The sequence below is a fragment of the Athene noctua genome, chromosome 32, assembly GCF_965140245.1.
Source record: "Athene noctua chromosome 32, bAthNoc1.hap1.1, whole genome shotgun sequence".
NCBI classification, from domain to species: Eukaryota; Metazoa; Chordata; class Aves; order Strigiformes; family Strigidae; genus Athene; species Athene noctua.
Window position 1 is genome coordinate 1966605 of NC_134068.1, and position 27999 is coordinate 1994603.

The window sequence follows — 27999 nt, forward strand, 5'->3', positions numbered from 1 at the left end:
GCAGGAGCGGGTGGACGGGGCGAACGGGCTGGCGGACGCGCTGATCGCGGCGGGGCACCCCGAGAACGCCACGGTGGCCGAGTGGAAGGACGGGCTCAACGAGGCCTGGGCCGACCTGCTGGAGCTGATGGACACGCGGGCGCAGATGCTGGCGGCCTCCCACGAGCTGCAGCGCTTCTACCACGACGCGCGCGAGACGCTGGCGCAGGTGCGGCACAAGCAGCAGCAGCTGCCGGAGGAGCTGGGCCGGGACCTGAACGCGGCCGAGGCCCTGCAGCGCCTGCACGGCGCCCACGAGCGCGACATCCAGGCCCTCAGCGCCCAGGTGGGCGGCGCGGGGCGGCGCGGCACGGGGCGACACGGCACGGGGCGGCGCGGCACGGGGCGGCGCGGCACGGGGTGACACGGGGCGGCACGGGGCAGTGCGGGGTGGCACGGGGTGGCACAGCACAGTGTGGCACAGCACGAGGTGGCACAGGGCAGCATGGGGTGGCACGGGGTGGCACAGCAGGAGGTGGCACGGGGTGGCACAGGGTGTGAAATGGCGCACTGGGGGGCAGCGTGGCACGGTGTGATGTGGTGCGGCGCAGCTCGGGGTGGCCCAGCATGGCCCACCACAGCCCAGTATAGCCCAGCACGGCCCAGCACAGCCCAGCACAGCCCAGCACAGCCCAGTATAGCCCAGCACAGCCCGGCACAGCCCGGCCTGACCTGGCGCAGCCTGGCGCGGCTCAGCCCGTGCCGCCCCGTCCGAGCGCCGCCGTGTCCCCGCAGGTGCAGCAGGTGCAGGAGGACGCGTCGCGCCTGGCCAAGGCCTACGCCGGGGACAAAGCCGCCGACATCCGTCGGCACGAGCGGGCGGTGGCCGAGGCCTGGGCCCAGCTGCGCGGCGCCAGCCAGGCCCGGGGCCGCCGCCTGGGCGCCGCGGTGGAGCAGTTCCGCTTCGCGCGGGCCGTGCGGGACCTGCTGCTCTGGATGGACGGCGTCCGCCTGCAGATCGAGGCCCAGGAGCGCCCGCGGTGAGCCGGGGGGGGTCCCGGGGGGGCGGCGGTGGGGACGAGGGGACGCTGAGGGGGTCCCCGTCCCCTCCCCGGCGCAGGGACGTGTCGGCGGCCGACCTGGTGATCAAGAACCACCAGAGCATCAAGGCCGAGGTGGAGGCGCGGGCCGACAGCTTCGACGCCTGCGTGGCCATGGGCACCGCGCTGCTGGGCCAGGGCCACCACGCCGCCGACAAGGTGGGGACAGCCCGGCCCCACGCGCCCACCTCCTCCCTGTCCCCGTGTCCCTCTGTCCCCATGTCCCTCTGTCCCGGAGTCTCCACGTCCCTGTGTGTCCCTGTGTCCCCCTGTTACTGTGTCCCCATGTCCCCGTGTCCCCATGTCCCTCTGTCCCCATGTCTCTCTGTCCCTGAGTCTCCACATCCCTGTGTCCCTCTGTCCCCATGTCCCTCTGTCCCCATGTCCCTCTGTCCCTGTGTCCCTATGTCCCCGTGTCCCCACGTTCCTCTGTCCCTGTATCCCTGTGTCCCCATGTCCCCGTGTCCTGTGTCCCCTTGTCCCTCTGTCCCTGAGTCTCCAGGTCTCTGTGTCCCTCTGTCCCCATGTCCCTCTGTCCCCATGTCCCCGTGTCCCTCTGTCCCCATGTCCCTCTGTCCCCATGTTCCTCTGTCCCTGTGTCCCTGTGTCGCCATGTCCCCGTGTCCCTCTGTCCCTGAGTCCCCACGTCCCCGTGTCCCCCCATCCCCATCCCTGTGTCTCCGTGTCCCCCTCTCACTGGATCCCCATGTCCCCTCGTCCCTCTGTCCCCACGTCCCCGCCCCCGTGTCCCCCCCTCACGCCGCGTCCCCCCCAGATCTCGGAGCAGCTCGCGCAGCTGCAGGAGCGGCGCCGGGACATCGGGACGCGCTGGCAGGACAAGATGGACTGGCTGCAGATCGGTCAGTGCCACCCCCCGCGCCCCGGGAGAGGGGACACAGGGGGACACGGGGCCCCCCCCCGACCCCCCTGCGCGCCCCCCCGCAGTGCTGGAGGTGCTGGTGTTCGGGCGGGACGCGGGCATGGCCGAGGCCTGGCTGGCCACCCAGGAGCCGCTGCTGCGCTCGCCCGAGCTGGGCTCCAGCGTGGCCGAGGTGGAGCAGCTGCTCAAGCGCCACCGCGGCTTCCAGAAGGCGGCGGCCGCCTGGGACGAGAGATTCGCCGCCCTGCGCCGCCTCACCACGGTCAGGGACTGGGGGGGCGCGGGGGGGGAGTGGGGGGCGTGGGGAGGGTGCGGGGGGGCACAGGGAAGGAAGGGGGGGCATGGGGGGCGCGGGGGGGGAGTGGGGGGTACAGGGAGGGAAGGGGGGACGTGGGGAGGGAGTGGGGGGCGTGGGGAGGGTGCGGGGGGGCATGGCGAGGGAGTGGGGGGCACGGGGGGTGCATGGGGAGGGAGTGGGGGGTACAGGGAGGGAAGGGGGGGCATGAGGAGGGAGTGAGGGGCGTGGGGGGGCACGGGTGGGGCACAGGGGGGACATGGGGAAGAAGAGGGGGGCATGGGGAGGGAAGGGGGGGGCACAGGGAGGGAGTGGGGGGGGCGGGGGGGGGCACGGGGAGGGAGGGATGGCAGAGGGGGGTACAGGGGGACTGGGGAGGGAACGGGGGGGTGCAGGGGGCGGGGGGGGGCACCCCCCAGCCACAACTTGGCCCCCGCACGCACGTGACAGGCTGCCCGCCCCCCCAGTGTGTCCCGGCTGAGCCCTGACACGCTCAGTGCAGACAATGACCCCCCCCCATGTCCCTGACCCCCCCCCGGCTGAGCCCTGACACGCTCAGTGCAGACAATGACCCCCCCATGTCCCCCCCCCAGCTGGAGGAGAAGGAGCGTCGCCGGCGGGAGGAGGAGGAGGAGGCGGCGAGGAAGACGCAGGCGCCCCCCCCGCCCCCCCCCGCGCAGGCTGAAGCCGGGGGGGTCCCCACATCGGCGCCCCCCGACACCCAGAACGGCCTTGGGAGTGGGGAGCTGCAGCGGTGAGGGGGGGGCACGGCGGGGGGGGGGGACACACATGGGGGGGGGGCTGTGGTCGGGGGGGCACCCTGGGGGTATTGGGGATAAAGGGGGGGGGCAAATGGGGGTTTCAGACACTCCCAGTGTGGAGGGGACACGTGGGGGGGGTCCCCACCCCCTCACAATACCCCCCCATGTCCCCCCCCCCTCCAGGGCCCCCCCGGAGCCCCCGGCCCTTAACGGGATCTGCCCCGACAGCGCCGCCGCCCAGGTAACACCCCCCCCCCCCCCAAAAAAAAAAAAATTACGGGGACCCCCCCTCTGGGTGGGGGGCGGGGACACCCTGTGCCCCCCCCGTGTGTGTGTGTCCCCCCCCCAGCAGGTGCCGGCGCTGACCAATGGGGCGCAGGAGCAGGGGGGGGCCCCCAGCCTGGGGGGGTCTCCCCAGAAAGGAGGGGGGGTGGAGCCAGGGGAGGTCGTGACCTCTGACCCCGCCCTTGCGGCCCCGCTGCCCCCCCGGCCCCCCCCGGCCCCCCCCAGCCTGGAGGGGGGGCTCTGCCGCAAGCACGAGATGGAGGCGCAGGGCAAGAAGGCGCCAAACAGGTGAGGACACGCCCCCTGGACACACCCACTTGGGCCACGCCCACTCAGACACACCCACATTGACCACGCCCCTTCAACCCCTCTCTTAAATGGGCTACGCCCTCCCCCCCCCCTCCGCTCTGGGTCCCCCCCCGGGCTGTTGTTCCCCCTGTCCCCCCCCCCCAAGCTGTGGCCCCCCCATACCGACCCCCCCAGCGCCGTGCGTCCCCCCCCGGGGTCAGACGGGGGATACAGAGCCCTGTGTCCCCCCCAAAGGACACATCCGCCCCCCCCAGCACCACATGTGCCCCCCCCAGTGTTGTATCTCCCCTTACAGACCCCCGTGCCCCCCCCAGCACCACGTGTGCCCCCCCCCAGTGCCATACCCCCCCCGCAGACCCCCGTGCCCCCCCCCACGCCGCGTGTGCCCCCCCAGGTCGTGGCAGAGCGTGTACTGCGTCCTGCGGGGGGGCAGCCTCAGCTTCTACAAGGACGCGCGGAGCGCGGGGGTGGGGGCCCCTTTCCACGGGGAGCCCCCCGCCCCCCTGCCCGGCGCCCGCTGCCACCCGGCGCTGCACTACCGGAAACGCAAACACGTCTTCAAACTGGGGTACGGACACGGGGGGGCGCGGGGGGGGGCGCGGGGGGGCGCGGGGGGGCTGACACGTGTGTGCGTGCGCGTGTCCCCCCCCAGGCTGAGCGACGGGAAGGAGTATCTGTTCCAGGCCAAGGATGAGGTGAGGGGCTGCGGGGGGGGGAATGGGGGGGGGGTGACACCCTGCGCACGCGTGGACACGCGTGGAACGGGCGTGGGAGCAGCCCCGGCACGTGCGGCAGCGCCGGGGGCGCGTGGACGGGCCAGGGCGGCAGCACGCGCCTTAACGCGCCTTAAACGTGCTGTCACACGCCTTAACGTGCCTGAACACGCCTTAACACGCCTTAACACGCCTTAACATGCCTTAGCACACCATCACATGCCCTCACACACCCTCACATGCCCTCACACACCCTCACACACCTGTAACACACCATCACATGCCCTCACACGCCCTCACACCCTCACACGCTTGTCACACACCCTCACACGCCCTCACACGCCCTCACATGCCCTCACACGCCCTCACACGCTGTCACACGCCCTCACACACCCTCACACGCCCTCACACGCCCTGACACGCCCTGGCACGCCTGTCACACACGTCACATGCCCTCACACGCCCTCGCCCCGTCCGCAGGCCGAGATGAGCACGTGGCTGCGCGTGATCCAGGCAGCGGCCGCCCCGGGACCGTCGGGGCCGCGGGAGGCACCGGGGGGCGGGGGGGGGACGGGGACCCCGGGGCGGGGGGGGCCGCGGGCCACGAGCGCCCCCCCCCCCGCGCAGCCCCCCCCCCCCCGCGAGGGGAAGGAGCGAGAGAAACGGTTCAGCTTCTTCAAAAAGAACAAATAGACACGGGGGGGGCACGGGGGGGACACACGGACACGGGGGGGACACACGGACACGGGGGGGCACGGGGGGGACACACGGACACGGGGGGGCCCCGGCGGAGCTGATGGAGGGACACAGCACGGGGGGGGCGGCGGGGGGGGGGGGGCTCCTCCTCCTCCTCCCCCCCCCCAAGGGTGTCCCGGTGATGTCCCCGCGCGGCCCCAACCCCCAATAAAGAGACTGGAGAGAGCGGAGGGGCCCGAGTGTGCTGGGGGGACTGGGGGGGACTGGGAGGGACTGGGATGGTGATGGGGGTGACTGGGATGGGACTGGGAGGGACTGGGATGGGACTAGGGGGGACTGGAGGGGACTGGGATGGGACTTGGGGGGACTGGGATGGGACTGGGAGGGACTGGGATGGGAACTGGGATAGGAACTGGGGGGCCTGGGATGGGAATTGGGGTAGGAACTGGGATGGGGATGAGATCAAACTGGGATGGGACTGGGATGGGGATGGGATCAAACTGGGATGGGAACTGGGATCGACTGGGAGGGACTGGGATGGGAACTGGGATCTACTGGGAGGGACTGGGATGGGAACTGGGATCAGACTGGGATCGACTGGGAGGGACTGGGATGGGGATGGGATCAGACTGGGAGGGACTGGGTGGGAACTGGGATCAGACTGGGAGGGACTGGGATGGGGATGGGATCAGACTGGGAGGGACTGGGCCGGGCCGCGGCGCTGGGGCCGGCGGGGGGGGGGCGGTTGCGGGTCCCGCGGCGCCTCCCGGTTCTGCCGGTACCGGAGCCCCGCCCCCTCCCCGCCCCCTCCCTCCTGTGATTGGCTGCGACCCCTCCGTGGGCGGGCTCAGCGGGACAGGGGTGACGTTCTCCGGCGGCGTTTGACGGACAGCGCCGCTCTCCAATGAGAGCGCGGGGGGCGGGGGCCGAGCCCGGTGTCGCCGCCGCCATTTTGTGAAGGAACCGCGCGGCGGACGGGGCGCAGGTGGGGGCGGGGCTGCGGCGGCACCGGGACCGGGGGGGGACACGGACACATGGGGGGGCACGGCGAGGGGGGACGCGGGCCGGTAGCGCTGCCGGTGGCCCCGGCCCGGCCGAGGCGGTTGGAGGCCTCGGGAGTGGAGGGGGGGGGGCGAAGGCCCGGCGGGGGGGGGGCGGGCACGGTTTTGGGGAGATTTGGGGGGATTTGGGGGGTTTAGAGGCACCGCGGGGGGGGGCGGGGGCAAAGGCCTCCGGGGATGGGGGGGGGGGGAAGGTTTTGGGGGAGTTTGGGGTGGTTTTGGGGGGGGAAAAGGTCTGAGGGACACACAGAGGCCTGCTGGGGGCGGGCGGGGTTTTGGGGGGGTTCTTGGGGATTTGGGGGGTTTTGGGGCGCAGCCCTGTGGGGACAGGGAAGAGCTTTTGGGGTGTTTCTTGGGGATTTGAGGTGTGGGGTGAGTTTTGGAGATTTGGGGTGTTTCGGGGCGCAGCCCTGTAGGGGCAGGAAGGTTTTGGGGTGGTTTGAGGGGATTTGGGGTGTTTCGGGGAGCAACTCGGGGGGGGCAGGAAAAAGGTTTTGGGGCGCAGCCCTGTGGGGACAGGAAAGAGCTTTTGGGGTGTTTCTTGGGGATTTGAGGTGTGGGGAGGTTTGGGGTGAGTTTTGGAGATTTGGGGTGTTTCGGGGCGCAGCCCTGTGGGGACAGGGAAGAGGTTTTGGGGTGGTTTGAGGGGATTTGGGGGCGCAGCTCTGTGGGGGTAGGCAAAAGGTTTTGGGGTGTTTCTTGGGGATTTGAAGTTTGGGGTGGTTTAGGGGGAGTTTGGGGGCGCAGCCCTGTGGGGACAGGGAAGAGGTTTTGGGGTGTTTCTTGGGGATTTGGGGTGTGTGGGGTCAGGGGTTTGGGGTGAGTTTTGGCTATTTGGGGTGTTTTGGGGCGCAGGCCTGTGGGGCAGGCAGAGGTTTGGGGTTTTTTTTGTATTTTGAGGTGGGTTTGGGGGCTTTGGGGTGGTTTTGTTGGTTTTGGGGTGTGTGGGGGCGCTGCAGTGTGGGAACAGGCAGAGATTTGGGGGTGTTTTGGCTTCGAGGTGGGTTTTGGGGGGTTTCAGGTTTTTTTTTGGTTTTGGGGTGTCTCCGAGCACTGCAGTGTGGGGACAGGCAGAGATTTTGGGGTGTTTTGGGGGGGATTTGGTTTATTTAGAGGCACAGCCCTGTGGGGACAGGTTGAAGTTTTGGGGTATTTTGGGGGGATTTGGGGTGTTTAGGGGCACAGGCCTGTGGGGCAGGCAGAGATTTGGGGGAATTTTTTTTGGATTTGGGGTGATTTTGTTGGTTTTGGGGTGTGTAGGGGCACTGCAGTGTGGGCACAGGCAGAGATTTGGGGGGGGTTGAGGTGTTTTTGGGGGGGGTTGAGGTGGGTTTTTTGGCCTTGGGGTGTGTCAGGACGCTGCAGTGAGGGAGCAGACCGAGATTTCGGGGTGTTTTGGGGCGATGTGGTTTATTTAGAGGCACAACGCTGTGGGAGCAGGTGGAAATTTGGGGGGGGGGGATTTGGGGTGTTTAGGGGCACAGGCCTGTGGGGCAGGCAGAAGTTTGGGGTTTTTTTTGGCTTTGGGGTGATTTTTTTTTTGCTTTTGGGGCGTGTAGGGGCGCTGCAGTGCAGGAACGGGCAGAAGTTTGGGGTTTTTTTTGGCTTTGAGGTGGTTTTGGGGGGGGTTGAGGTGGTTTTGGGGGGTTCAGGTGTTTTTTTTGGCTTTGGGGTGATTTTTTTTTTTTGCTTTTGGGGCGTGTAGGGGCACTGCAGTGCGGGAACAGGCAGAAGTTTGGGGTTTTTTTTGGCTTTGAGGTGGTTTTGGGGGGGTTAAGGTGGATTTTGGGGGGTTTGAGGTGTTTTTTTGGCCTTGGGGTGCGCCGGGACGCTGCAGCGCGGGGGCAGACAGAGGTTTGGGACATTTCTCCAGCACTTGCGCTACGTGGGGGCTCTGCCCTCGCCGTGTGGGTCCCTCCATGCCCCCAAAGCAGCCCCGGGGCGGGGGGTCCGAGCTCCCCCCGGCGCAGCGCAGGGGAGACGTCGGGCGGCGCGGGCGGCGGCACTGACCCCCCCGCCCCGTCCTTCCCCGGCGCAGGCTGGGCGAGATGGTGAAGCTGTTCATCGGGAACCTGCCGCGGGAGGCGACGGAGCAGGAGATCCGCTCCCTGTTCGAGCAGTACGGGAAGGTGCTGGAGTGCGACATCATCAAGAACTACGGCTTCGTGCACATCGAGGACAAGACGGCGGCCGAGGACGCCATCCGCAACCTGCACCACCACAAGCTGCACGGCGTCTGCATCAACGTGGAGGCCTCCAAGAACAAGAGCAAAGCCTCCACCAAGCTGCACGTGGGCAACATCAGCCCCGCCTGCACCAACCTGGAGCTGCGGGCCAAGTTCGAGGAGTACGGCCCCGTCATCGAGTGCGACATCGTCAAGGATTACGCCTTCGTGCACATGGAGCGGGCGGAGGACGCGGTGGAGGCCATCCGCGGGCTGGACAACACCGAGTTCCAAGGTGACGCGCGGGCAGGCGGGGAGGGAGGGAGCGAGGGGGGGGGACGCACACGGGGATGGTGACGGTGACAGCGCGGCGCCAGGGACGGGGCCCGACGTGGTTCCCCCCGTGAGGTGTTTTCGCTCCTTCCCAGCTCCGGCTGCGCAGGTTTGGGGCCCTCGGCGGAACCGCGGCGCCCGCCCGCCCTTCCCCTCGCTGCGATTCGCTGCTCACGGGGATGGTTTTTGTTCTTTATTTTTGTTTCGCTTTGTTTTTAATTCTTTCTTTATTTAATTAATATTTTTTTCGGCATTCCGGCTCCCCCCGCGTGCCGGTGCGGCCGCGGCGAGGGCAGGGGCTGTTCGGGGCTGGGCCGGGGGAGGACGGGACTGATCCATCTCTGACTTAACCCAGCAACGGCCGCCCCGCAGGAGGATCCCGACGGCGAAGTCCCAACTCTTGTGGCACCGGCCGCCGCCGCCGCGCCTGGTCCCGCCGGGCCGGAGCAGCGGGTCCCGCCGGCGCGGCGTGAAGCCAGGCTACCTCCCGCCCTTGTAGCGTTGCCCTGCCCGGTAAGAGGGTGACCGGAGGCGTCCCCGCTGCCGGCGGCACGTGGCGTCGCTCGCTCGGGCTCGCGGCGGGGCCGAGCGCGCCGGATTCGAGCGGGCCGCGGCGTCAGGGAGGCGGCCGGCGCTTCACCGCGGCGCGGCTGGGCTCGGCGCTGCCCGTTCCTGCTTGGGGGTTTCGGCAAAACCCCCGCTGCCCCCGGTTCCAGGCGTGTGTCGTCCGCCCCCCTCCCAAAAAAAAAAAACCCACCGAAAACGCCAAACGCCAGAAAAAAAACCAAACCACCTTTTCTCCAGCCGGGACGGTGCAGCCGCGTCTGGAGCTCGGCGGCTGCGCTTGGCTTCGCGCTCGACGCCGGTACTTGCCCGGCGCCGCATCCGTCCTGCCGCTGGCGGGAGGCTTGTCACGGTGCCGCCGGTGGCTGGCACAAAGCCGCCTCGGGCTGGTAGCCACGGGGGGGCGGCGGCTTGAGCCGCCCACAGCCCGGTCCCGGCCGCGGGTCGCGCGCTCGGTCCCGGCGGCTCTTTTCCTGGTAAGTCCGGTGGCCGGTCGGCGCGTCCCGCCCGAGCCCGCCGCGGGCTCCTCCTGCGCCGGGTCGCTCCCCGCCGCGGCGCCGGCGGCTCCGGAGGGACGGGGAAGGTCGGGGGGACGGGGAGGGGGGCTCATCCCGCCGCCGCCGCCGGTCCCGGCGCTGCCTCACTGATCCCCTCCCTCTCGCGTCTCTTTCCTCAAGGCAAGCGGATGCGCGTGCAGTTGTCCACCAGCCGGCTGCGGACGGCGCCCGGGATGGGAGACAAGAGCGGCTGCTACCGCTGCGGGAAGGAGGGGCACTGGTCTAAGGAGTGCCCGGTAGATCGCCCGGGGCAAGTGGCGGACTTTGCCGAGGCCTATAACGAGCAGTACGGAGCCGTGCGCACTCCCTACACCGCGGGCTATGGGGAGACCGTGTATTACGATGAGGCCTACGGCGGGATGGCCGACTACTACAAGCGCTACCGCGTCCGCTCCTACGCCACGGCCTCTGCGTACGACGCCTACGCGGAGCAGACCATGGCCCAGTACTCCCAGTACGCCCAGTACTCCCAGGTCCAGTCCTCGGCCATGGCCGCCACCACAGCCATGGCCAGTCGCATCCCCACCACCCTAGACGCGTACGATAGAGCTCTGCTGCCGACCCCGGGCGCGGCGGCCGCCGTCGCCGCCGCAGCCACCGCCGCCGCGGCGGCCGCCTCCTCCACCTATTACACCCGGGATAGAAGCCCCCTGCGCCGCACGGCCGCCGCGGCCACCACCGTCGGAGAGGCCTACACGTACGAGCGTGGGCAACTGTCGCCGGTGTCCTCGGTAGCCCGGGCTTCTCTCTACGACATGCAGCGGTTCGGGCGGGACCCGTACGCGGACCGGGCGCGGTACTCTGCCTTTTGAGCCGGAGGTGAGCGCCTGGGCAGGGCGGGCACACGTGGCCTTGAGACCGCCGGTGCCTCCGGGGCCCCCCCCGGAGAGGTGGGGTGTGGGGGGGGCCAGGCGTGGGCCCCCCGCCCCGGCTGGGAGCGGACGGGCTCCGACCGGGCGTTAAAGCCCGTGGGCGCCGGCTCCGGCCGCTCGGGTGAGGACGAGCCGCTCGGTGCCGGCGGGTCGCTTCGCCCGTTCGTTATCCTGTTAATTAAACCTTTTAATTAGCGTCCACCCGCAGGCAGGGCTGAGCCCTCGCGCCGTCTCCGCGGGGTGGGGGGGGTTCCCCCGAGAGCCCCCGGTCCCGCGTGTCGGAGAAGCCGCCGAGCGCCCGCTGCGGCAACGCGAGTCCCTCCGGCGCTGGCCACCGGCCGCGGGGCCGCCGCCGAGCCCCGAGGGTTGTGGCGGGGGTGGGGGGGGGCTCCTGGTAGCCCCCGACCCCGACGCGGCCACCAACCACAGCAGGGCCTGCGGCCGCTCTCAGGAAGCCGGCGGCTCCCCGGCCAACTCTGCTTTTCTCTTTCAGGTAAGATATTTGCGGCTGGACGTCGGGTTCCCGTCGCACACCGGCTCGGCGCCGCGCGTCTCGGGGCTGCGCCGCCGCGGGCAGCTAACGAGGCCGTTCCTAACGAGGCTCAGCTTATCCCGCCCCCCCCTCCCCTTCTACCCGCCCGACCCGGAGTAGCTTAACCCCCCCCCGCCCTCTCTCAGCTTTTCCCAGTCAGAATTTGCTTTTTTTCAGGTAGTTTCGGGCCCCGCGTGCCCCCTCCTCCCCTAGCTGGTCTAGGCTCAGGTGGCGAGCGAGCGTCGCCGCAGGCGTAGCCGCAGCCGTTCCCGTGGCCACAGGCGTAGCCGCAGCCGTAGCCCCAGCGCCAGCTTTGCTTTGCTTTGCTTTCCCGCCCCCCCCGGCCAGCGCGGAGCCGCTTGCTCCCTCCCTGCAGCTTCTTTTTATTATTATTTTTCTTTCTTTTTTTTTTTGTGGGTTTTCTGTTTTTTGAAGAGGATGAATTACCCACTCGTAGCTTTTTAACTCTGAAGTAGCGGACTCGAGGCCCCCCGCGCCGTTGCTGCGCCGCCCTCGTCTTCGGAGCTCGCCCCCACCCCGCGTCCCGTGTCCCCCCCCCATCCCCGCTTTCCGGTTAAATAAACTCAAATTTTTAACAAATCCCGCTGGTTCCGGCGCCGGTTCTTTCTCTGGACTCAGTTTATCCCCCAGCCCAGGGGCTCGTGAGCCTGGGGGGGGACACACCCCCCCCCCCAGTGGCCCAAAATGGCCCCCCCCATGGCCCTCCTCCTCCTCTCCCCCACCTCCTGCTAATTAACGGGCCCAGCGCTGGGCTTGTTAATCCCCAAAGTGGCTCATCGGTCCCCAAAAGGCCCGCGGTGCCCCCCCCCGTGTCTTGGTGCTCGTTAAGCTTAATGACATTTAACGACATTAAGCCCAGGGTGGTGCCTGCGCTGCCCTTCGGCGGGTGCCCCCCCCCCCCCCCAGCTCACTGCTGCCGCGATTCCGCCTCCGCTAATTGCCTCCAGCTCATCAGCCACTAATTAGTGCTGCGGGGTCACACACCGCCACGCCCCCCCTTAGAGCAGGGTAATTAGCGCGGCGGTTAACGAGCAGCACGGCCTCGACGCAGCCAAAAAGTTTTGGCAATCTGAAGAGCGGAGCGGGTGGGGGGCGGCCGCGCCGTGGCCACCAGCGGCCTCCCTCGTGCCCTCACGCCGCTGCTTTTCTCAAAATGGGTTTTTCTCACCCAAAAAAGGCGGCACCGGGTTGGGAAAGAACCAGACGGGAGACAGTGGGGGGGGGCGGCGAAGAGCCCAGCGTTTTTATTTCCAGTCGTACAAAAAGGTGGCGGCCGCGCCGCGGGGACTGACGCTGGCAAAACGGGGGGGAGGAAAAAACCCCAAAAAGTGGGTGGAAAAAAAAAAAACCACCCGAAAAGCGGGTAGTAAAAACCCAGAGCGATGGGTGCGGTTGTGCAGCGCGGCCACGCGCGAGGGGAGGGGCAACCGCGGCGCCTGCTCCCCCCCCACCACCCCCCCGCTTCAAAAACGCTTCCCGCCCGGAACCGTGGATCCTTCTAAAAAAAAAGTCTGAAAGAAAAAAAACCCAAGAAAAAGCAGCTAAAAAACAACCGTCCCTGCCCCCGGGGCCAACGGCGGGCGGAGCCGCGAGCCCGCGGCGACGCCAAGGGCCCGAGCCCGCCCGGGCCGGCTCAGAGGCGGCGCTGGTAGCCCGAGTGGACGCGGGCGGCGGGCAGGTAGTCGCCGTACCCCCCCGAGTACCGGGCGTACTCGGCGTGCGGCTCCGGGAGGCGGCGGAAATCCAACGGGGACTTTGTGGGCGAGCGGCGGTACCCGAGCGGCGAGTCCGCCAAGCGCCGGAAATCCGAGAGCTCCGAGAGGCGCCGCTCGGAGCCGTACCTGGGCGAGAGAAAGACAGGGAGGGGGGGTCAATGAGCGGGGCTGGGGGGGCGACGCGGTGGCCTCGGCGGGGCAGAACCGGCTCGGGAGGACCGAGGGAATCGCCTCCCCCCACCCGCCACGGCCCGGTTTTCTCCCCCCGCCCCAGCGCGCGGCGGCCCCCGGGAAGCGGCGGGAAGGGGGTTCCCGGCACCCGGCGCTGGGAGAGCCGAGATTTAAGGCCCGTTAGGCCGAAACTTAAGGCCGTTAGGCTGAGATTTAAGCCCCGTTAGGCCAAGATTTAGGGCCGAGATTTAAGCCCCGTTGACCCGAGATTTAAGGCCCGAAGAGGCGGCGGGGCGGCGCGGGGGGGTCGGTGTGTCCGTGCCCGGCCCGGCGGCCGTACCTTTTAGCCAGAGCGGATGATTTTTTGTACGGGTCGTCGTAGGCGGCGCTGCGAGGCGGGGAGAGGCGGGTGCGCTCGTAGGGCGGTGCGACGGCGGCGGCCTGCGCCAGGCCCAGGTAGGAAGCCGCCTGCTGGCCCAGTTGGCTCGGGCCGTCGTAGGCGCTGCCGGGCTGGGTGCGGTAAGCGGCCGCCAGCGACGCGGAGGAGGCCTGCTGCGCCGGGTAGGAGGCCGCCATGGAGCCGGAGGCCTGGGCCCGGTACGCGGCCGTCAGCGGGGCGGAGGCCTGCGCCTTGTAGGAGGCGGCGGCGGCGGCGGCTTGGCTACCGTAGGAGGCGGCCAGCGAAGAGGCCGCCTGGGCGCCGTAGGTGGCCGAGAGCGCGGCGGCGGCGGACTGGCTGCCGTAGGAGGCGGGCAGGTTGGCGGCGGGCTGGGCGCCATAGGAGGCCGAGTGGCCGGCGGCCGGCTGGGCGCCGTAGGAGGCGGAGAGCGCGGTGGCCGGCTGGGCGCCGTAGGAGGCCGAGTGGCCGGCTACGGGCTGGTAAGCGGCGGCGTGACCGGCGACCGCCTGGGCGCCGTAGGAGGTGGCGTGTGCCGCCACGGCCTGGGCGCCGTAGGAGGCCGGGAGCGCGGCGCCGGGCTGGGCGCCGTAGGAGGCGGCGTGGCCGTCTACGGGCTGGGCGCCGTAGGAGGCGGCGTGGCCAGTGGCCTGGGCGCCGTAGGAAGCCACGTGCGTGGCCACGGCCTGGGCGCCGTAGGAAGCGGCGGTGGGGCCGGCCTGGGCGCCGTAGGCGGCGGCGGCAGCGGCTTGGGCGCCGTAGGAGGCGGAGTAGCCGGAGGCGGCCTGCGCCCCGTAGGACGAGGCCAGCGCGGCCGACTGGACGCTGTAGCCGGAGAGCTGGGAGGCGGCGGCGGGCTGGGCGCCGTAGGAGCCGAGGGAGTTGGCGGCGGGCGGCGCGGCCGAGGCGCCGAGGGACACGGCCGAGGCCTGCGAGCGGTAGGCGCCGCCCAGCGAGGCCGAGGGCTGGGCCCTGTACGAGGCGGCCTGGCCGGTGGTGGGCTGCGGGCGGTAGGCCGCGCCGAGGGAGGCCGAGGGCTGGGCGCGGTAGGCGGCCCCCAGCGAGGCCGAGGGCTGGGCGCGGTAGGCGGCCGGTTGGGCCGTCATGGGCAGCGTCACGGCCGCGTAGCCGGCGCGGGTGGGCGAGCGCCGCAGGGGGCTGCGGTCCCGCCCGAAGTAGGACGGGGAGGCGGGTCGGGCCTGCGCCGCCTCGAAGGCCTCGTACTTGCCGGCGCCGGCGGAGCCGAAGCGCTGCTGGTAGTCGTAGAGGGAGGAGGCGGCGGCGTAGCCGGTGGCCGCGGGGAAGGCGGTGTCGGCCGCCCGGCGCTGCTGCTCGAAGGCCTCGATCTTGGGCTGGAACTTCTCCCGGTACTCCAGGCCGAGGCGCTTGGTCTTGTCGAGGCCGAGGGCGGGCGGCGGGGCCTGGCCCGCGCCCTTCTTCTGGACGTTGGTGGAGAGCTCCACGTTCACCCGGCGCCCCTTCACCTCCTTCCCGTTAAGGTTTTCGATGGCAACTTTTGCATCTGCTTCGTTCTCCATGTGAACAAAGGCATAGTCTGACAAGGCAGCAGACAGAGCGGTGTCAGGAGGGGGGGGGGGAGAAAAAATAATTCGTTAAGGAGCGAGCGCTAACGAGCCTCGCCAGGGCCGGCTCTGCCGGGGCGGCCGCAGGACCGAACCACCTTCGGTTGCCGCTTTGGCCGGAGCCCCACGAGCCCCGCAGCTCCGTGGCCGCTGGGGGGGTTTGTGCCGGTTTCCCTGACCCCCCCACCCCGGTTTTCTCGGTCCCTTCGCCCGCCGCGGCCCCGCCAGGAAGCAGAGCGAAGGCAAAGAGAGAGCCGGCGCCCGCCGGGACACCGGGTGGTGCCTGCGGGGGGGCACCGAGCGCCGGCGGGAGGACAGAGAGGAAGAGGAGGAAGGGGGGAGCGACCCGCGGCCCCGCAGCCCCCCCCCGGCCGAGGAGCGGCGCGAAGGCGGCGCCGAAGCGGAGGCGGAGAGCGAGAGCAGCGGGAGGAGCGGGACCGGCCCCGGGTCACCCGCAGCGCCGCGGGCGACCGGCACGGCCCTGGCCACCGCACCGTGCATCTGGTGGCCACCCGCGGCGCCCAGGCCGACGCTTTCGGGGTTCGGATGCCGCCGCGGTAGCCGGGAGGGGGGTTTGGCTGCCCCCCACGCCGAGGCACGACGGGTCCGGGAGGGCCGAGCCCGCCGCAGTCACGCCCCAGGGATCACCCGGCCCCGGCGAGCCCCCCCCCGCCGCCATCCCGCAGCCACGGGTCCCGCTCCGGCAGCCCCAGGAGGGGACGTTTCCTCCGTGTGTGTCTCCCCCTCCCCGGTCCCCTCGGGCGGTTGCAGCACCCCCCAACCCCTCTCTGGGGCAGGGGCCGGGGGAACCCCAAAAATCAGCCACCGGCCCCTGGGGACGCCAAGAAAAGTTTTGGCGGGGGCTTGGGGGCGGTTTCTGGGCTCCGCTGGGTCCTGACGGGACGGAGCCGCTGCGACCTGGGACGAGAGAGCAAAGGCAACAACATCCTCCTCCTCCTCCTCCCGGGAGGCAGAGGAGCTGCTAGGTGGCGGGGGGGGGGGGGGGTGACACCTCCAGCCCCCCCCGGTCACGCTGCGGGGGCCGGAGCCCCCCTCGGGGCAGTGACAACGTGTCGGGCTGGGTTTTGGGGTGGTTTTTTTGGGATGTTTTGGCTCTTCCCGGCTCCGCGGGCCGGGGAGCGACTCGCTCCGCGTCGGAGCGTGTTTGCGGGGGCGAAGCGGCTGCAGCGGGACGGGGCGGGGGGAACGGGAAGCGCTTCGCGTCAGGGGTCAGCTCCAGAGGCGGCAGCGGGTGACCGGGTCCCCGCCAACGCCGGGACCGGGGGGGAGCCGCAGCGGAGGACGCTGGAGCGAGCGCACCCAGGAGGGGTTTAACGGGGCTGAGGGCAGGACCGGGGAGCCCGGAACGGCCCGGACGGCTCCGGCGGGGGCCTGGGGGGGTGCGGGCGCCGCCAGATCGGTCCGGGGCGGGGGAAGCCGCGGGCAACCGGACGCAACACGGGTCAGCGGAGCCGAGAGCGGGGCCGGAGCGGGACCGGAGCGGCCCCCCGCTCCCAGGACGGAGGCGAGCGGGGCCGGAGCGCGGCGGGGGCGGCCCCGGGGGAGGCGAACGGGCTCGTGGGGAGCCCCCCCCCGCGGGCGCGGGCGGCGGGTCCGGTACCTTTCACCACGTCGCATTCGACGACGGTGCCGTACTGCTGGAAGAGCGAGCGCAGCTCGCCGCTGGTGCAGGCGGCCGAGACGTTACCCACGAAGATCTTGCAGGTGTTGGTGGGCCGAGGCCGGGAGGGCTCGACCACGATGCGGCGACCGTGCAGCTGGTGGCCGTTGAGCTGCGTGATGGCGCGGGCCGCCGCCGTCTCGTCGCGGAGGTGCACGAACGCGAACTGCTTCATGAGGGCGATGCCGAGCACGGGCCCGGCGGCGCCGGCGAACAGCTCGCTCAGCTCCTCCGCGGTCGCCTCCTCGGGGACGTTGCCCACGAATAGTTTGATACCGGGACGCATGATGGCGGCGGGAAGGGGAGCGGGGGGGGGGAAGCGGCAGCGCAGCGCCGCGGCGGCCTCACAAAATGGCGGCGTCCCCTCAGCGCGGGGCGGGTAGGGCGGCGGCGGGATGCGCATGCGCGTGATCTGCGCGCCCTCCGCACCGCGCATGCACCCCGCCCACCGGCCGCGCGCCTTTCCCTTTGCGCATGCGCGTCGCCCCTCCCCTCCGCCCACCCCGTTCTCCCGCCGGCCGCGCGGCGCCAGGCCACGCCCCCAAGGGCGGGGAGGCGCGCTGGCCACGCCCACTCTTAAAGGAGCCGCGGTTGCCCCAAAAAGACGCGCAGCGCCGAGCACCGCGGGGACGAGCAGCGCCCGGTCCCGGTTCCCCCGAGAGCTGCAGAGGCCGCGGAGCGAGTTATTGTTTATTGATGCCCGGGGGGCGGCTCCTAGAGGTGTGGGGCTGGGGCTGCCGTGGGGCCGGGGGCCGCCGTGGGGCTGGTGGCCACCTTGGGGCCAGCAGTTGCCACGGGGCCGGTGGCCGCCGCGGCCCGGTCTCGCTCCTCCCAGAGGGTCCGGCCGTCGCAGGAGCAGATTTTCTTGGGGTTCTGGAAGAGCCCGGCTGCGCGGGCCACCACGCCGCAGGCCAGCCTGGGGAGGGAGCCGGGGCGGGGGGGAAAGGAGGGCGTGGGGGGGGCAGTGAGGGGGTGAATGACCCCCCCAAATCCCCCCCCCCCGACCCCCCCAAACACTCACCCCGGCCCCGAGTTCCCGGTCACCCGGGAGAGCGGGTGGGAGCCCCGGCCCAGGTCGTCCTCGCCCGCGTCCACCACCACGGAGCGGCCGATGATGTCCCAGACCTGGGGGGGCAGGGGGGTTGGAGGGGGTCTCAGCAGCCCCCCAGATCTGTGGGGCTGGGGTCTGACCCCCCCATGGCCATGGGGTACAGCCAGTACCCCCCCACAACTCAGGGGCGCAGCCCAGAATCCCCCCACAGCTGTGGGGTGCAGCCCAGGCCCCCCCCCCCAGGCACAAAACCAGGGTTACACCCCCCGTCCAGCCGTGGGGCACAGCCAGGACCCCCCCACGGCCACAAAACTGGGGTCAGACGCCCCCCCCAGCCTCAGGGTGCAGCCCGGCCCCCCCCGGTGCCCCCCCCCGGCCTCACCTTCAGGCGCGAGTCCTCCAGGCGGAAGCTGGCTCTGCCCTCGGCATCAGCCCAGATGTTCCCCAAGTCCCCGACGTGCTGCGGTGGGGCCGGGACGGGGTGGGGGGGTCAGGTGGGGTCAGGGGGGGCCAAACCAAGAGCCCCCCCTCCAACCCCAACCCCCCAGAGCTCACCCGGTGCCGGTCCTGGGGTCCCCCGTGGCTCTCCCCGTCGGGGTTGAAGTGGCCCCCGCAGCTACGGGGAGACCCGAGGTGAGACTGGGGGGGGGACTGGAGGGGGGGGTCCCGTTGTTGTGTCTGTCCCCCCCCCCAGCCGCGGTACCTGTCACAGGGGTGCGAGAGGTCCCCGAATTCGTGGACGTGAAGCCCGTGGGGGCCCGGGGGGAGCCCCTCGACGGCGCCGTCCACCAGGCACCGACCGGGGGAGACCTGCAGGAACCGCACCAGCCCCCGCACGCCGCCGGCCCCCGCCAGCGCCGCCACGGCCGCCGCGCCCGGGCTGGCTGCGGGGACACGCGTCGGCACCCCAAATCCTGCCTGCACCCCCTAGAGACACCCCCAAAATCCCACTGACCGTCATCGGGGCCCCCCATCCCCTTGAGCACCGCGCGGCGCCCCGAGGCCTCCAGCACCTCCCGCACCCGCTCGGCCGCCGCCGTCGTCTCCACCAGCACCGTCTGCGCGTCCAGACGCAGCTCCAGGAGCCGCACGTCTGCGGGGGGGCAGGGGGAGGGAAACGGGGTGACTTCAGGCGGGGGGGGTCCCCCCAAGTGTGGAAGGAGATGGGAGGGGGAAAGGGAAAAGGCGGGGGGCTCACCGGGGGCTCCCCGAAGCGCCGCCCGCACGGCCTCGGCGCAGCTCTGGCACCGCATCTGCACCGCGAACTCCAGCTGCGGGGAAAAACGGGGCTTCGGTGCCCCCGGAGGGCGTCCTGCACCCCCCGAAAGCGCGGCGAGCCCAACCGCGCCCCCAAAAGTGACCCCACGAGGGGGTCTGCACCCCAAAATCCCCCCTGCAAGGGTGTGCGCACCCCAAAAACCTCATGGAAGGGGACCTGCACCCCCAAATCCCCCCTGCAAGGGGCCCTGCAGCCCCAAAAGCTCCGTGGAAGTGCCCCTGCACCCCAAAAGACCTCATGGAAGGACCCCACACCCCCAAAAGTCCTGTAGAAGGGCCCCCGCACCCCCAAAAATCCCATAGAAGGGCTCCTGCGCCCCTAAAACTCCCCTTTAAGGGGCTCTACACCCCCAAAAGTCCTGTGGAAGGGGCCCTGCACCCCAAAAAACTCCATGGAAGGGCCCCTGCACCCCCCAATCCCCCCTGCAAGGGTATGTGCACCCTAAAAACCTCATGGAAGTGCCCCTGCGCCCCCAAAATTCCCCTGCAAGGGGCCCTGCACCCCCAAAATCCCCATGGAACGGCGCCGCACCCCCAAAACACCCCCGCAAGGGTCCCCGCACCCCCAAACCCCGGTGCCCGGGTCTCTGCCCCCCCCGAATCTTCCCCCGGCGGGGCCCAGACCCGGCAGCTCGGCCCCGGCGCCGCCATGGCCGCGGACTTCGACCCCGGAACCACCCGCGGGGCCGCCGGGGGGCGGCGGGACGCGCCGAGCGTCGGACCGGAAGTGCGTGACCCTGAGGGGGTGGGACTTGGCGGCGGAACCACTTCCGGCGTCGTGTCGCCACGGCAACAGCGCGGTCGGGCCGCAGGCGCCCGCCGGGTGATTCGGGGTTCGGGGGGGGGGGGCGCTGGTACCGCTCGGGGGGGGGTTGGGGGCCCCCAGGAGGCTTTGGGGGCTCTGGGGGGGGTGTCGTGATGCAGGGGGGGATTTGGGGTCCTCAGGGAGGTTGGGGGTACCGGGGGGGGGCCACGGGGGCCAGTTGGGGGGATTGGGGGTTCACAGGGTGTCCGGGGGTGGGAACCGGGATTCAGGGGGGGTTTGGGGGTATCGGGGGTGCCCACGGGGACCAGTTGGGGGTTTAGGGGTTCACAGAGTGCCTGGGGGGGGAAAACCGGGGTGCAGGGGGGGGGTTGGGGGTCTTCAGGGGGGTTTGGGGGTACCGGGGGGGGCCCATGGGGTCAGTTTGGTCTTTGGGGGTTCACAGAGTGCCCGGGGGGGAGAAACCGGGGTTCAGGGCGGGATTTGGGGTCCTCAGGGGGGGTTGAGTGCTCTGGGGGGGGGTCCACGGCAGCAGGTGGGGGGTTTAGGGGTTCACAGGGTTCCTGGGGGGGGCGAAACAGGGTGCAAGGGGGGGTTTGGGGGTTCCGGGGGGGGTTTGGGGCCCTCAGGACTGTTTGGGGGTTCAGGGGGGGGATGCACCAGGGTCTGATCTGCAGCACACCCCCCCCACCAACCAACCCAGGGACCCCCGAAGCACCCACCCCCCCCCGGAGCCCCCCCCCCGGGCGAGCGGGGACCCCAAAACCCCGGGGGGGTCAATAAAGAAAAGGGGGAGGCGGCGCCCCCCCAGCCCCACTGCTGAAAAAATACATTTATTCACCCCAAAATGAGCGCGGACAATGCGGGGGGGGCAGCGCGGTGGGGGACACGGCAGCACCGGGGGGGGGACACACACACACAGGGACCCCCCCACTTTGTCCTTGTAAGGGATAGAGACCCCCCCTTGTTCCAGGGGACAGCGGGACCCCCCCTCACAGCAAATGGGGGGGGGGGCTTGTGTGGAATGGGGGGAAACCCCTCCTTTAAAGTAGATGGGGGGGGCTCCGCTTGTAGGGGACGGGGACCCCCCCCCAGCAGGGGCTGCCCCCCCCCTCCCGCAGCCCCAACACCAGCGGCTGACACAGAACGGGGGGGGGCAGGGGTCCCCCCACACCCCTTCCTGGAGGGACAGAGGCCCCCCCTTAAGGGAAAAAGGACCCCCCCAAAGGACAGAGGCCCCCCCCAAAGGGATGGAGGCCCCTCCCAAGGGAAAAAGGCCCCCCCCCAAGGGACAGAGCCCCCCCTCTAAGGGACAGAGGGCCTCCCCAAGGGAAAAAGCCCCCCTCTAAGGGATGGAGGACCCCCCCTAAGGGACAAAGGCCCCCCCCAAAGGGACAGGGGTCCTCCATAAAGGACAGAGCCCCCCCCAAGGGAAAAAGGCCTCCCCCCAAGGGTCAGAGCCCCCCTCTCAAGGGAAAAGACCCCCCCGAAAGACACAGGGCCCCCCCCCCAAGGGTCAGAGCCCCCCCCCAAGGGGCAGAAGCCCCCCTCCAAGGGACAAAGCCACCCCCCAAAGGGACAGATACCCCCCTCAAGGGTCAGAGATCCCCCCCCAAAGAACAGAGAACCCCCCCAAGGGCCACAGCCCCCCCCCTCCCAAGCATCAGACCCCCCCAAATCTCCACGGGGGGGCGGGGGGGTCTCAGCCGAGCCCGTCCTTGACCTGCTGCACGATTCGCGCCCGCACGGCTCTGGCCTCGCTGGAAACGTGCCCGGGGGGCAAGGAAAGGGGCAAATCCGTTTCGATTTCGGGGGGGGGCAAGCCGTCGGGTAAATCGAGCGGCATGCGGCGGCGCAGGGCGATGTTGTGGAGGATGCAGCAGGCTAAAAAAATCTGACAGACTTTTTGGGGGGCGTACTGCAGCGACCCCCGCGCCTTGTCGAGGCAGCGGAACCGCAGGCGCAGCAGCGCCAGCGTCCGGCGCAGCCCGGCCAGGGCCTGGTGGTGCAGGGCGTTGTACCGCTCCTCCGCCTCCCCCCGGGGGGCCGCGATGGGTGTCATCAGCCACGGCTTCAGCGGGTAGCTCCTGTCCCCTGGGGGGGCGCGAAAAAAAAAAAAAAAATTAGGGGGAGAAAAAAAAAAAAACCAAAAATACCCAGACGTGTGGCCTCCCCCCCCAACACACACCTACTCTCCTCCTGATTTGGGCTGAGGGAGGGTGGAATGAGGGGGGGGGTGTGAAAAAAAAAGGCGGGGAGCCCTCCCCGGCTTGCTTTGGTAATGGGGGGGGTCTTGTGGGAGCGAGGGGTGTCCCCAGGTCACCCCCCCGGGGTTTTGGGGACCGCCAGGTCTGTGGGGTTTCTGCAGAGCCAAAGGATTTTCTACAGCCCCCCAGGTCACCCCTGGGACCCCCCAGGTCACCCCCAGGTCACCCCCGGGACCCCCCAGGTCACCCCCAGGTCACCCCTGGGACCCCCCAGGTCACCCCCAGGTCACCCCTGGGACCTCCCAGGCCACCCCCAAGTCACCTCCAGGTCACTCCTGGGACCCCCCAGACCCCCAGGTCACCCCCAGGTCACCCCCGGGACCCCCAGGTCACCCCCAAGTCACCCCCAGGTCACCCCTGGGACCCCTAAGTCTCCTCCCAGACCCACAGCCCCCCCACCCCGAACTTATGGGTCTCCCCCCAGACCCCTGTGCCTCCCCCCCCACCACTCACACTGTCTGCTGCTGCTCTGGGACCCCCACGCACACCCCTGGGCCCCCACCTTACACCCCAGGACCCCCCCCATATCCATGGGACCCCCCACAAACCCTAGGGCCCCCACACACACCCCAGGGCCCCCACTTTACACCGCAGTGCCCCCACACACACCCCTGGGACCCCCACTATACACCTGGGACCCCCCACACACACCCCAGGGCCCCCCCCTACACCCCTGGGACCCCCCACAAAACCCAGGGCCCCCACCTTACACCCCTGGGACCCCCACTACACACCTGGGACCCTCCCCACACCCCAGGGGCCCCCCCTCTACACCCCTGGGACCCTCCCCACACCCCTGGAACCCACCACACACCCCTGGGACCCCCCCCTCACATTCCAGAACCCACACACACCCCCCTGGGACCCCCACCCCACCCCAGGGCCCCCCCCCACACCTCTGGGACCCCCCACAAACCCCAGAGCCCCCACGTTACACCCCTTGGACCCCCACTATACACCTGGGACCCCCCCACCCACCCCCCTGAGGCCCCCCCCGCCACCTCTGGGACCCCCCACAAACCCCAGGGCCCCCATCTTACACCCCTGGGACCCCCACTACACACCTGGGACCCCCACCCCACCCCAGGGCCCCCCCACACACCTCTGGGACCCCCCACAAACCCCAGAGCCCCCACGTTACACCCCTTGGACCCCCACTATACACCTGGGACCCCCCCACCCACCCCCCTGAGGCCCCCCCCGCCACCTCTGGGACCCCCCACAAACCCCAGGGCCCCCACCTTACACCCCTGGGACCCCCACTATACACCTGGGACCCTCCCCACACCCCGGGGCCCCCCCCTACACCCCTGGGACCCCCCCCGACACCCCCCTGAGGGCCCCCCCGCCGCGCAATCTCACCCAGCAGCCAAGCGCCGTCGGGCCGAGCCCCCTCCAGCAGGCGCGCCAGGGCGGAATTCTCGAGGACGGCGGCGTTGGGGCAAGAGCCGGGGAATTTGGCCACCACGTTGGTGATGGTGCCGGCGGCGTCGCAAACCACCTGCATGTTCATGGAGTGGTAGTTGCCGGCGTTGCGATAAGCCGGCTCGTTCTCGGAGGGAGCTCGTAACGCCACGTGCATCCCCCCCACCAAACCCAACACCCCCGGGAAGGCCCCGGCGGGGGTCCCGGAGGCGGCGGGGGGGGGAAAGGCGATGTAGCGCGCCGCCCGGCGCTGCAGCGCCTCCAGGAACTGCGCCAGGCAGTTGGACATGGCGGACTGGCTGATGCCGGTGCTGTCCCGCGTGGCCGTTTGGAAGGAGCCGGACGCCAGGAAGGTGAGGGCCGACGTGACCTTGACGGCCACCGGCAGCGCGTGGCTGCGGCCCGTCAGGCTCTCCAGGTCGGCGCCCAGCTCGCGGCACAGCCCCGCGATGGCGGCCTTGTCCAGCCGGTACCGCCGCAGCACCTGCTCCTCGCTCAGGTCCAGGAAGGAGCAGCGCGCCCGGTACACCCGGTGCTCGGGGTAGAAACGGCGGCGACGGCCCCGCTTGCGACGGGGGGACGGGCCCCCCGTTCCGGCAGCCGACAACGGCGGGGACGCGGGGATCCCCCCCCCTCCGCTCGCGCCGCTCCCCGCCGCCTCCCCCCCGGCCCCGCCGCGCTCCCGCACCCGCCGCAGCAGCAGCACCGAGTCCGACATGGCGGGGGGCGGGGCCACAACAACGGGGAGGGGAGGGGCCCGAGGGGAGGGGCGGGGCTCTAGGGGAGAGGGGAGGGGCTCTAAAGTCAGGGCCCTAAGGGAGATGGGCGTGGCGATAGGGCAGAGGGGGCGTGGCTGTAGGGTGGAAAGGCGGGGCTATGCTGAAAAGGGCGTGGCTACGATGAAAGAGGCGTGGTGTTGAGGGAGATGGGCGTGGCTCTAGGGCAGAGGAGGTGTGGCTGTAGGGTGGAAAGGCGGGGCTATGCTGAAAAGGGCGTGGCTCTACAGGAGAGGGGTGTTGTTCTAGGGGAGGGGCGTGGCTCTAGAGCAGAGGGGTGGAGATTTGTTGAGAAGGGCGGGGTGAGTATGAAAGAGGCGTGGCCTTAGTGCACAGGGGCGTGGCTCTAGAAGAGAGGGGTGTGGCCCTCCAAACGGTCCTAGGGGAGATGGGCGGGGCTATGCTGAGAAGGGCGGGGCTACGCTTTAAGAGGCGTGGCCCTAGGGGAGAGAGGCGTGGCTCGATGGCAGAGGGGAGGTGCTACGCTGAAGAAGGCGTGGCCGTAGGGAAGAGGGGCGTGGCCCTGGGCAGGGGCGCGGCGCGAAGGGGCGTGGCCAGGCGCCGGTTGGGGCGGGGGAAGGGGGATGGTCCCGGCAGCGGCGAGGCCCCGGTAAGGGCGGGGGGTCCCGGAGAGGCCTCTGGGTACCGGTAGCGGGGGGCGGCGCGCTCGGCCCCGGTCCCGGTGGGCGCGGTCGGGCCCGGCCCGGCCCGTTCCCCCCCCCCCCCCCCCCGCCCCGACCGACCCCGCTCCGCCGCTCCCGCCGCTCCGACCCGGCCGGGCTCCGCGGCGCCGCCAGGCCACGCCCCTCCCCCCGCTGCGATTGGTCGCCGCCGGCATCACGTGCCCGGAAGATCCCGCCCCGCCTCTCACCTCCGGCGCGCCGCGACACGCGATTGGCCAAAGGCTGGCGGGCGCGCTCCGCCGCTGACGTCACCCGGCGCGGGGCTGGGCGGTGCTCCGCCGCCTCTCGACCAATCGTATCGCGCCGTCCCGCCGACCTCCGCCAATCAGCGGGCGCGCTGAGCGGGGACGCCGAGAGAAGGAGGTGCCGCGGGGAGGAGCCGGAGCTGCCGCCATTTTGTCGCCGTCACCGTCCCGGCGAGAGGGAGCGCGGGGCCGCGGTGAGACCCCGGGGCCGGGCCGGGGGCGCTGCGGGGCGGCGGGACGGGGCAGCGGGAGGAGCAGGGCCGCGACGGGGCCCTGCGGGGGAGCGGGACGGGGCAGCGGCTCCGCTCAGGGCCCCCCCTCCGGGGCTTCGGCGAGGAGCCGGGGCCGAGGGTCTCCCCGCGGCCTGGGGCCGCTCCCGCCCACCGGAGGGTCCCCGGAGGGTCCCCGGCCGCCGGGGAGGCGGTTCCGGGCGAATGGGCGATGGGGGGGGGAGAGGGGGGTGCCTGGGCCGGGCCACCCCCGTTGAGCCGCCGCTTATCCCCGGCGCAGGCTGGGCGAGATGGTGAAGCTGTTCATCGGGAACCTGCCGCGGGAGGCGACGGAGCAGGAGATCCGCTCCCTGTTCGAGCAGTACGGGAAGGTGCTGGAGTGCGACATCATCAAGAACTACGGCTTCGTGCACATCGAGGACAAGACGGCGGCCGAGGACGCCATCCGCAACCTGCACCACCACAAGCTGCACGGCGTCTGCATCAACGTGGAGGCCTCCAAGAACAAGAGCAAAGCCTCCACCAAGCTGCACGTGGGCAACATCAGCCCCGCCTGCACCAACCTGGAGCTGCGGGCCAAGTTCGAGGAGTACGGCCCCGTCATCGAGTGCGACATCGTCAAGGATTACGCCTTCGTGCACATGGAGCGGGCGGAGGACGCGGTGGAGGCCATCCGCGGGCTGGACAACACCGAGTTCCAAGGTGACGCGCGGGGCCGCGGCCCTGGGCTGGGGTAGGGAGCACCGGGGCTGGGCCCGGAGGAACCGGGTCAGGTAGGAACGGCGGGCGCGGGGCCGCGTCCCGGTGTGCGGCGGCAGCTCACGGCCCCGGCGGCGTTTCCCGCCGGGTTTGCGCCGACCCTCGCGCGCGGGGGCTGATGTTGGGAGCAGCAACGCCCTCGGCCGGGCCGCGGCTGTTCGGTGCTTTTGGATTATTTTTTTTTTTTTGATTCTCGGCGCTTTGGGTTCGGAGAGAGTCGAGACCCTCGGCTGCATCGCGGTGCCGTCCCCGGGGACGGTGGCTTTGTCTCAGGGTAGAGCGCGGCTCCGCGGCGCCGCTTTGTGTAGGGAAAAGGATGAAATTTGGCTTAAAAACGGCGCCAGCGCCGGGCTGGCAGCGCCCTGTGGGCGCCCGAGTCCCGTGTGGGCGCCCGAGCGCCGCTTCCAGGTCCGGGTGCTGCCCTTCCCCATGCCCCAGCGCCGGGTCTCCGGCGGAGGCCGCTGGGTTCCCTCCCCGCCCGCAGAGGCGCCGGTTCGGCGACTCGTCGGGGGAGCCCCGGGGAGCCCTCCCGGGCGCGGGGGGGTTAACCACGGCCTCTCCCTTCTCGCGTCTTTCCTCAAGGCAAGCGGATGCGCGTGCAGTTGTCCACCAGCCGGCTGCGGACGGCGCCCGGGATGGGAGACAAGAGCGGCTGCTACCGCTGCGGGAAGGAGGGGCACTGGTCTAAGGAGTGCCCGGTAGATCGCCCGGGGCAAGTGGCGGACTTTGCCGAGGCCTATAACGAGCAGTACGGAGCCGTGCGCACTCCCTACACCGCGGGCTATGGGGAGACCGTGTATTACGATGAGGCCTACGGCGGGATGGCCGACTACTACAAGCGCTACCGCGTCCGCTCCTACGCCACGGCCTCTGCGTACGACGCCTACGCGGAGCAGACCATGGCCCAGTACTCCCAGTACGCCCAGTACTCCCAGGTCCAGTCCTCGGCCATGGCCGCCACCACAGCCATGGCCAGTCGCATCCCCACCACCCTAGACGCGTACGATAGAGCTCTGCTGCCGACCCCGGGCGCGGCGGCCGCCGTCGCCGCCGCAGCCACCGCCGCCGCGGCGGCCGCCTCCTCCACCTATTACACCCGGGATAGAAGCCCCCTGCGCCGCACGGCCGCCGCGGCCACCACCGTCGGAGACGCCTACACGTACGAGCGTGGGCAACTGTCGCCGGTGTCCTCGGTAGCCCGGGCTTCTCTCTACGACATGCAGCGGTTCGAGCGGGACCCGTACGCGGAGCGGGCGCGGTACTCTGCCTTTTGAGCCGGAGGTGAGCGCCGACGCCGCGCCGGGACAACCGGCCCCGGCGGTGCTGCCGCCACCGCCGGTGGGGAATTCGGATCTCCCGCCCGGCGCGACGGCGCTTGGCGGTGTGACCCTCCCCGCCCCGCGACCCCCCCCTACCCGGGGGATGTTTGTAGCCGACACCGGGCACCGCGGCGGGCGAGGCCGGCGCACCGGCGGGTAACGGCCCTTCCCTCGGCAGGAGGCGACGCCGCGGCGGGAGGCACCGCGCGCCACCGGGGACCCGCCGACGGAGCCGACGCCGAAGCGTCAGGTCAGACGCACCCCGGGTCGCCGTCGCCGTCACCGCCGCGATCCCTCCCTTCGTCGCCGGGGCCGCGGACACCCCCAACCTCCCCCCCGATCCCCCCCCCCCGACCCGAGCGGGCGCCGTGTCCGTCCCTCCCTCCCCCCTCTCACCTCTCTGCTCTTTTCCAGGTCCGGCGGCCTCGGACGGAGCCCGCGCTCCCCCCACACCGCCTGCGACCCCCCCTTTTTTGTACGGAGCTTCCCCAGACTCACCCCCCACCCCCCCCCCGGGGCCTTGCTGCCCCCCT

The 27999-nt window shown here is 70.7% G+C and overlaps 5 protein-coding genes across 11 annotated transcripts in view; 3 read left to right on the forward strand and 2 right to left on the reverse strand.

Moving 5' to 3' along the window:
* SPTBN2 (spectrin beta, non-erythrocytic 2) overlaps positions 1-5027 on the forward strand; it is a 6058-nt gene extending 1031 nt beyond the window's left edge. The window contains exons 2-12 of the mRNA XM_074930226.1: positions 5-325; positions 775-1019; positions 1100-1238; positions 1855-1939; positions 2025-2221; positions 2848-3008; positions 3199-3256; positions 3368-3588; positions 4004-4177; positions 4262-4304; positions 4803-5027. Coding sequence (XP_074786327.1) covers positions 5-325; positions 775-1019; positions 1100-1238; positions 1855-1939; positions 2025-2221; positions 2848-3008; positions 3199-3256; positions 3368-3588; positions 4004-4177; positions 4262-4304; positions 4803-5015 — 1857 coding nt within the window. The 3' untranslated portion in view covers positions 5016-5027. The remainder of the gene's footprint in view (positions 1-4; positions 326-774; positions 1020-1099; positions 1239-1854; positions 1940-2024; positions 2222-2847; positions 3009-3198; positions 3257-3367; positions 3589-4003; positions 4178-4261; positions 4305-4802) is intronic.
* Positions 5028-5906: 879 nt separating this feature from the next.
* LOC141972403 (RNA-binding protein 4B) lies at positions 5907-25808 on the forward strand. 5 transcript variants are annotated; one of them, XM_074930283.1, is made up of 4 exons: positions 5907-6003; positions 8118-8539; positions 8933-9090; positions 9819-10088. In XM_074930283.1, exons 2-4 carry the CDS (start codon positions 8128-8130, stop codon positions 9936-9938), a joined length of 690 nt encoding a protein of 229 aa, XP_074786384.1. In that variant the 5' UTR covers positions 5907-6003; positions 8118-8127; the 3' UTR covers positions 9939-10088. The 5 variants fall into 5 exon arrangements, with proteins under 5 accessions (XP_074786384.1, XP_074786387.1, XP_074786385.1 ...); XM_074930286.1 differs by having other exon boundaries at positions 8950-9090; positions 9819-9949; XM_074930282.1 differs by lacking the exon at positions 8933-9090 and adding an exon at positions 11064-11718 and having other exon boundaries at positions 5908-6003; positions 9819-10517.
* RBM14 (RNA binding motif protein 14) lies at positions 12226-17167 on the reverse strand. Of its 2 annotated transcripts, XM_074930279.1 has the most exons (3): positions 16611-17121; positions 13350-14961; positions 12628-12964 (listed from the first exon to the last, which is right to left on the reverse strand). In XM_074930279.1, the coding sequence occupies exons 1-3, from the start codon at positions 17104-17106 to the stop codon at positions 12757-12759; spliced, it is 2316 nt and encodes a 771-aa protein (XP_074786380.1). In that variant the 5' UTR covers positions 17107-17121; the 3' UTR covers positions 12628-12756. The 2 variants fall into 2 exon arrangements, with proteins under 2 accessions (XP_074786381.1, XP_074786380.1); XM_074930280.1 differs by lacking the exon at positions 13350-14961 and having other exon boundaries at positions 12226-12964; positions 16611-17167.
* On the reverse strand, positions 17330-19721 carry CCS (copper chaperone for superoxide dismutase). Its single transcript, XM_074930289.1, has 8 exons — positions 19624-19721; positions 18920-18992; positions 18677-18814; positions 18425-18605; positions 18277-18337; positions 18104-18181; positions 17692-17795; positions 17330-17586 (listed from the first exon to the last, which is right to left on the reverse strand). The coding sequence occupies exons 1-8, from the start codon at positions 19648-19650 to the stop codon at positions 17385-17387; spliced, it is 864 nt and encodes a 287-aa protein (XP_074786390.1). The 5' UTR covers positions 19651-19721; the 3' UTR covers positions 17330-17384.
* Positions 25679-27946, forward strand: LOC141972402 (RNA-binding protein 4-like). 2 transcript variants are annotated; one of them, XR_012635379.1, is made up of 4 exons: positions 25679-26090; positions 26730-27428; positions 27645-27716; positions 27881-27946. XR_012635379.1 is itself a non-coding variant. In XM_074930281.1 (3 exons), the coding sequence occupies exons 1-2, from the start codon at positions 25679-25681 to the stop codon at positions 27419-27421; spliced, it is 1104 nt and encodes a 367-aa protein (XP_074786382.1). In that variant the 3' UTR covers positions 27422-27428; positions 27645-27778. The 2 variants fall into 2 exon arrangements, 1 of the variants encoding a protein (XP_074786382.1); XM_074930281.1 differs by lacking the exon at positions 27881-27946 and having other exon boundaries at positions 27645-27778.
* The last annotated feature ends 53 nt before the right edge of the window (positions 27947-27999 follow it).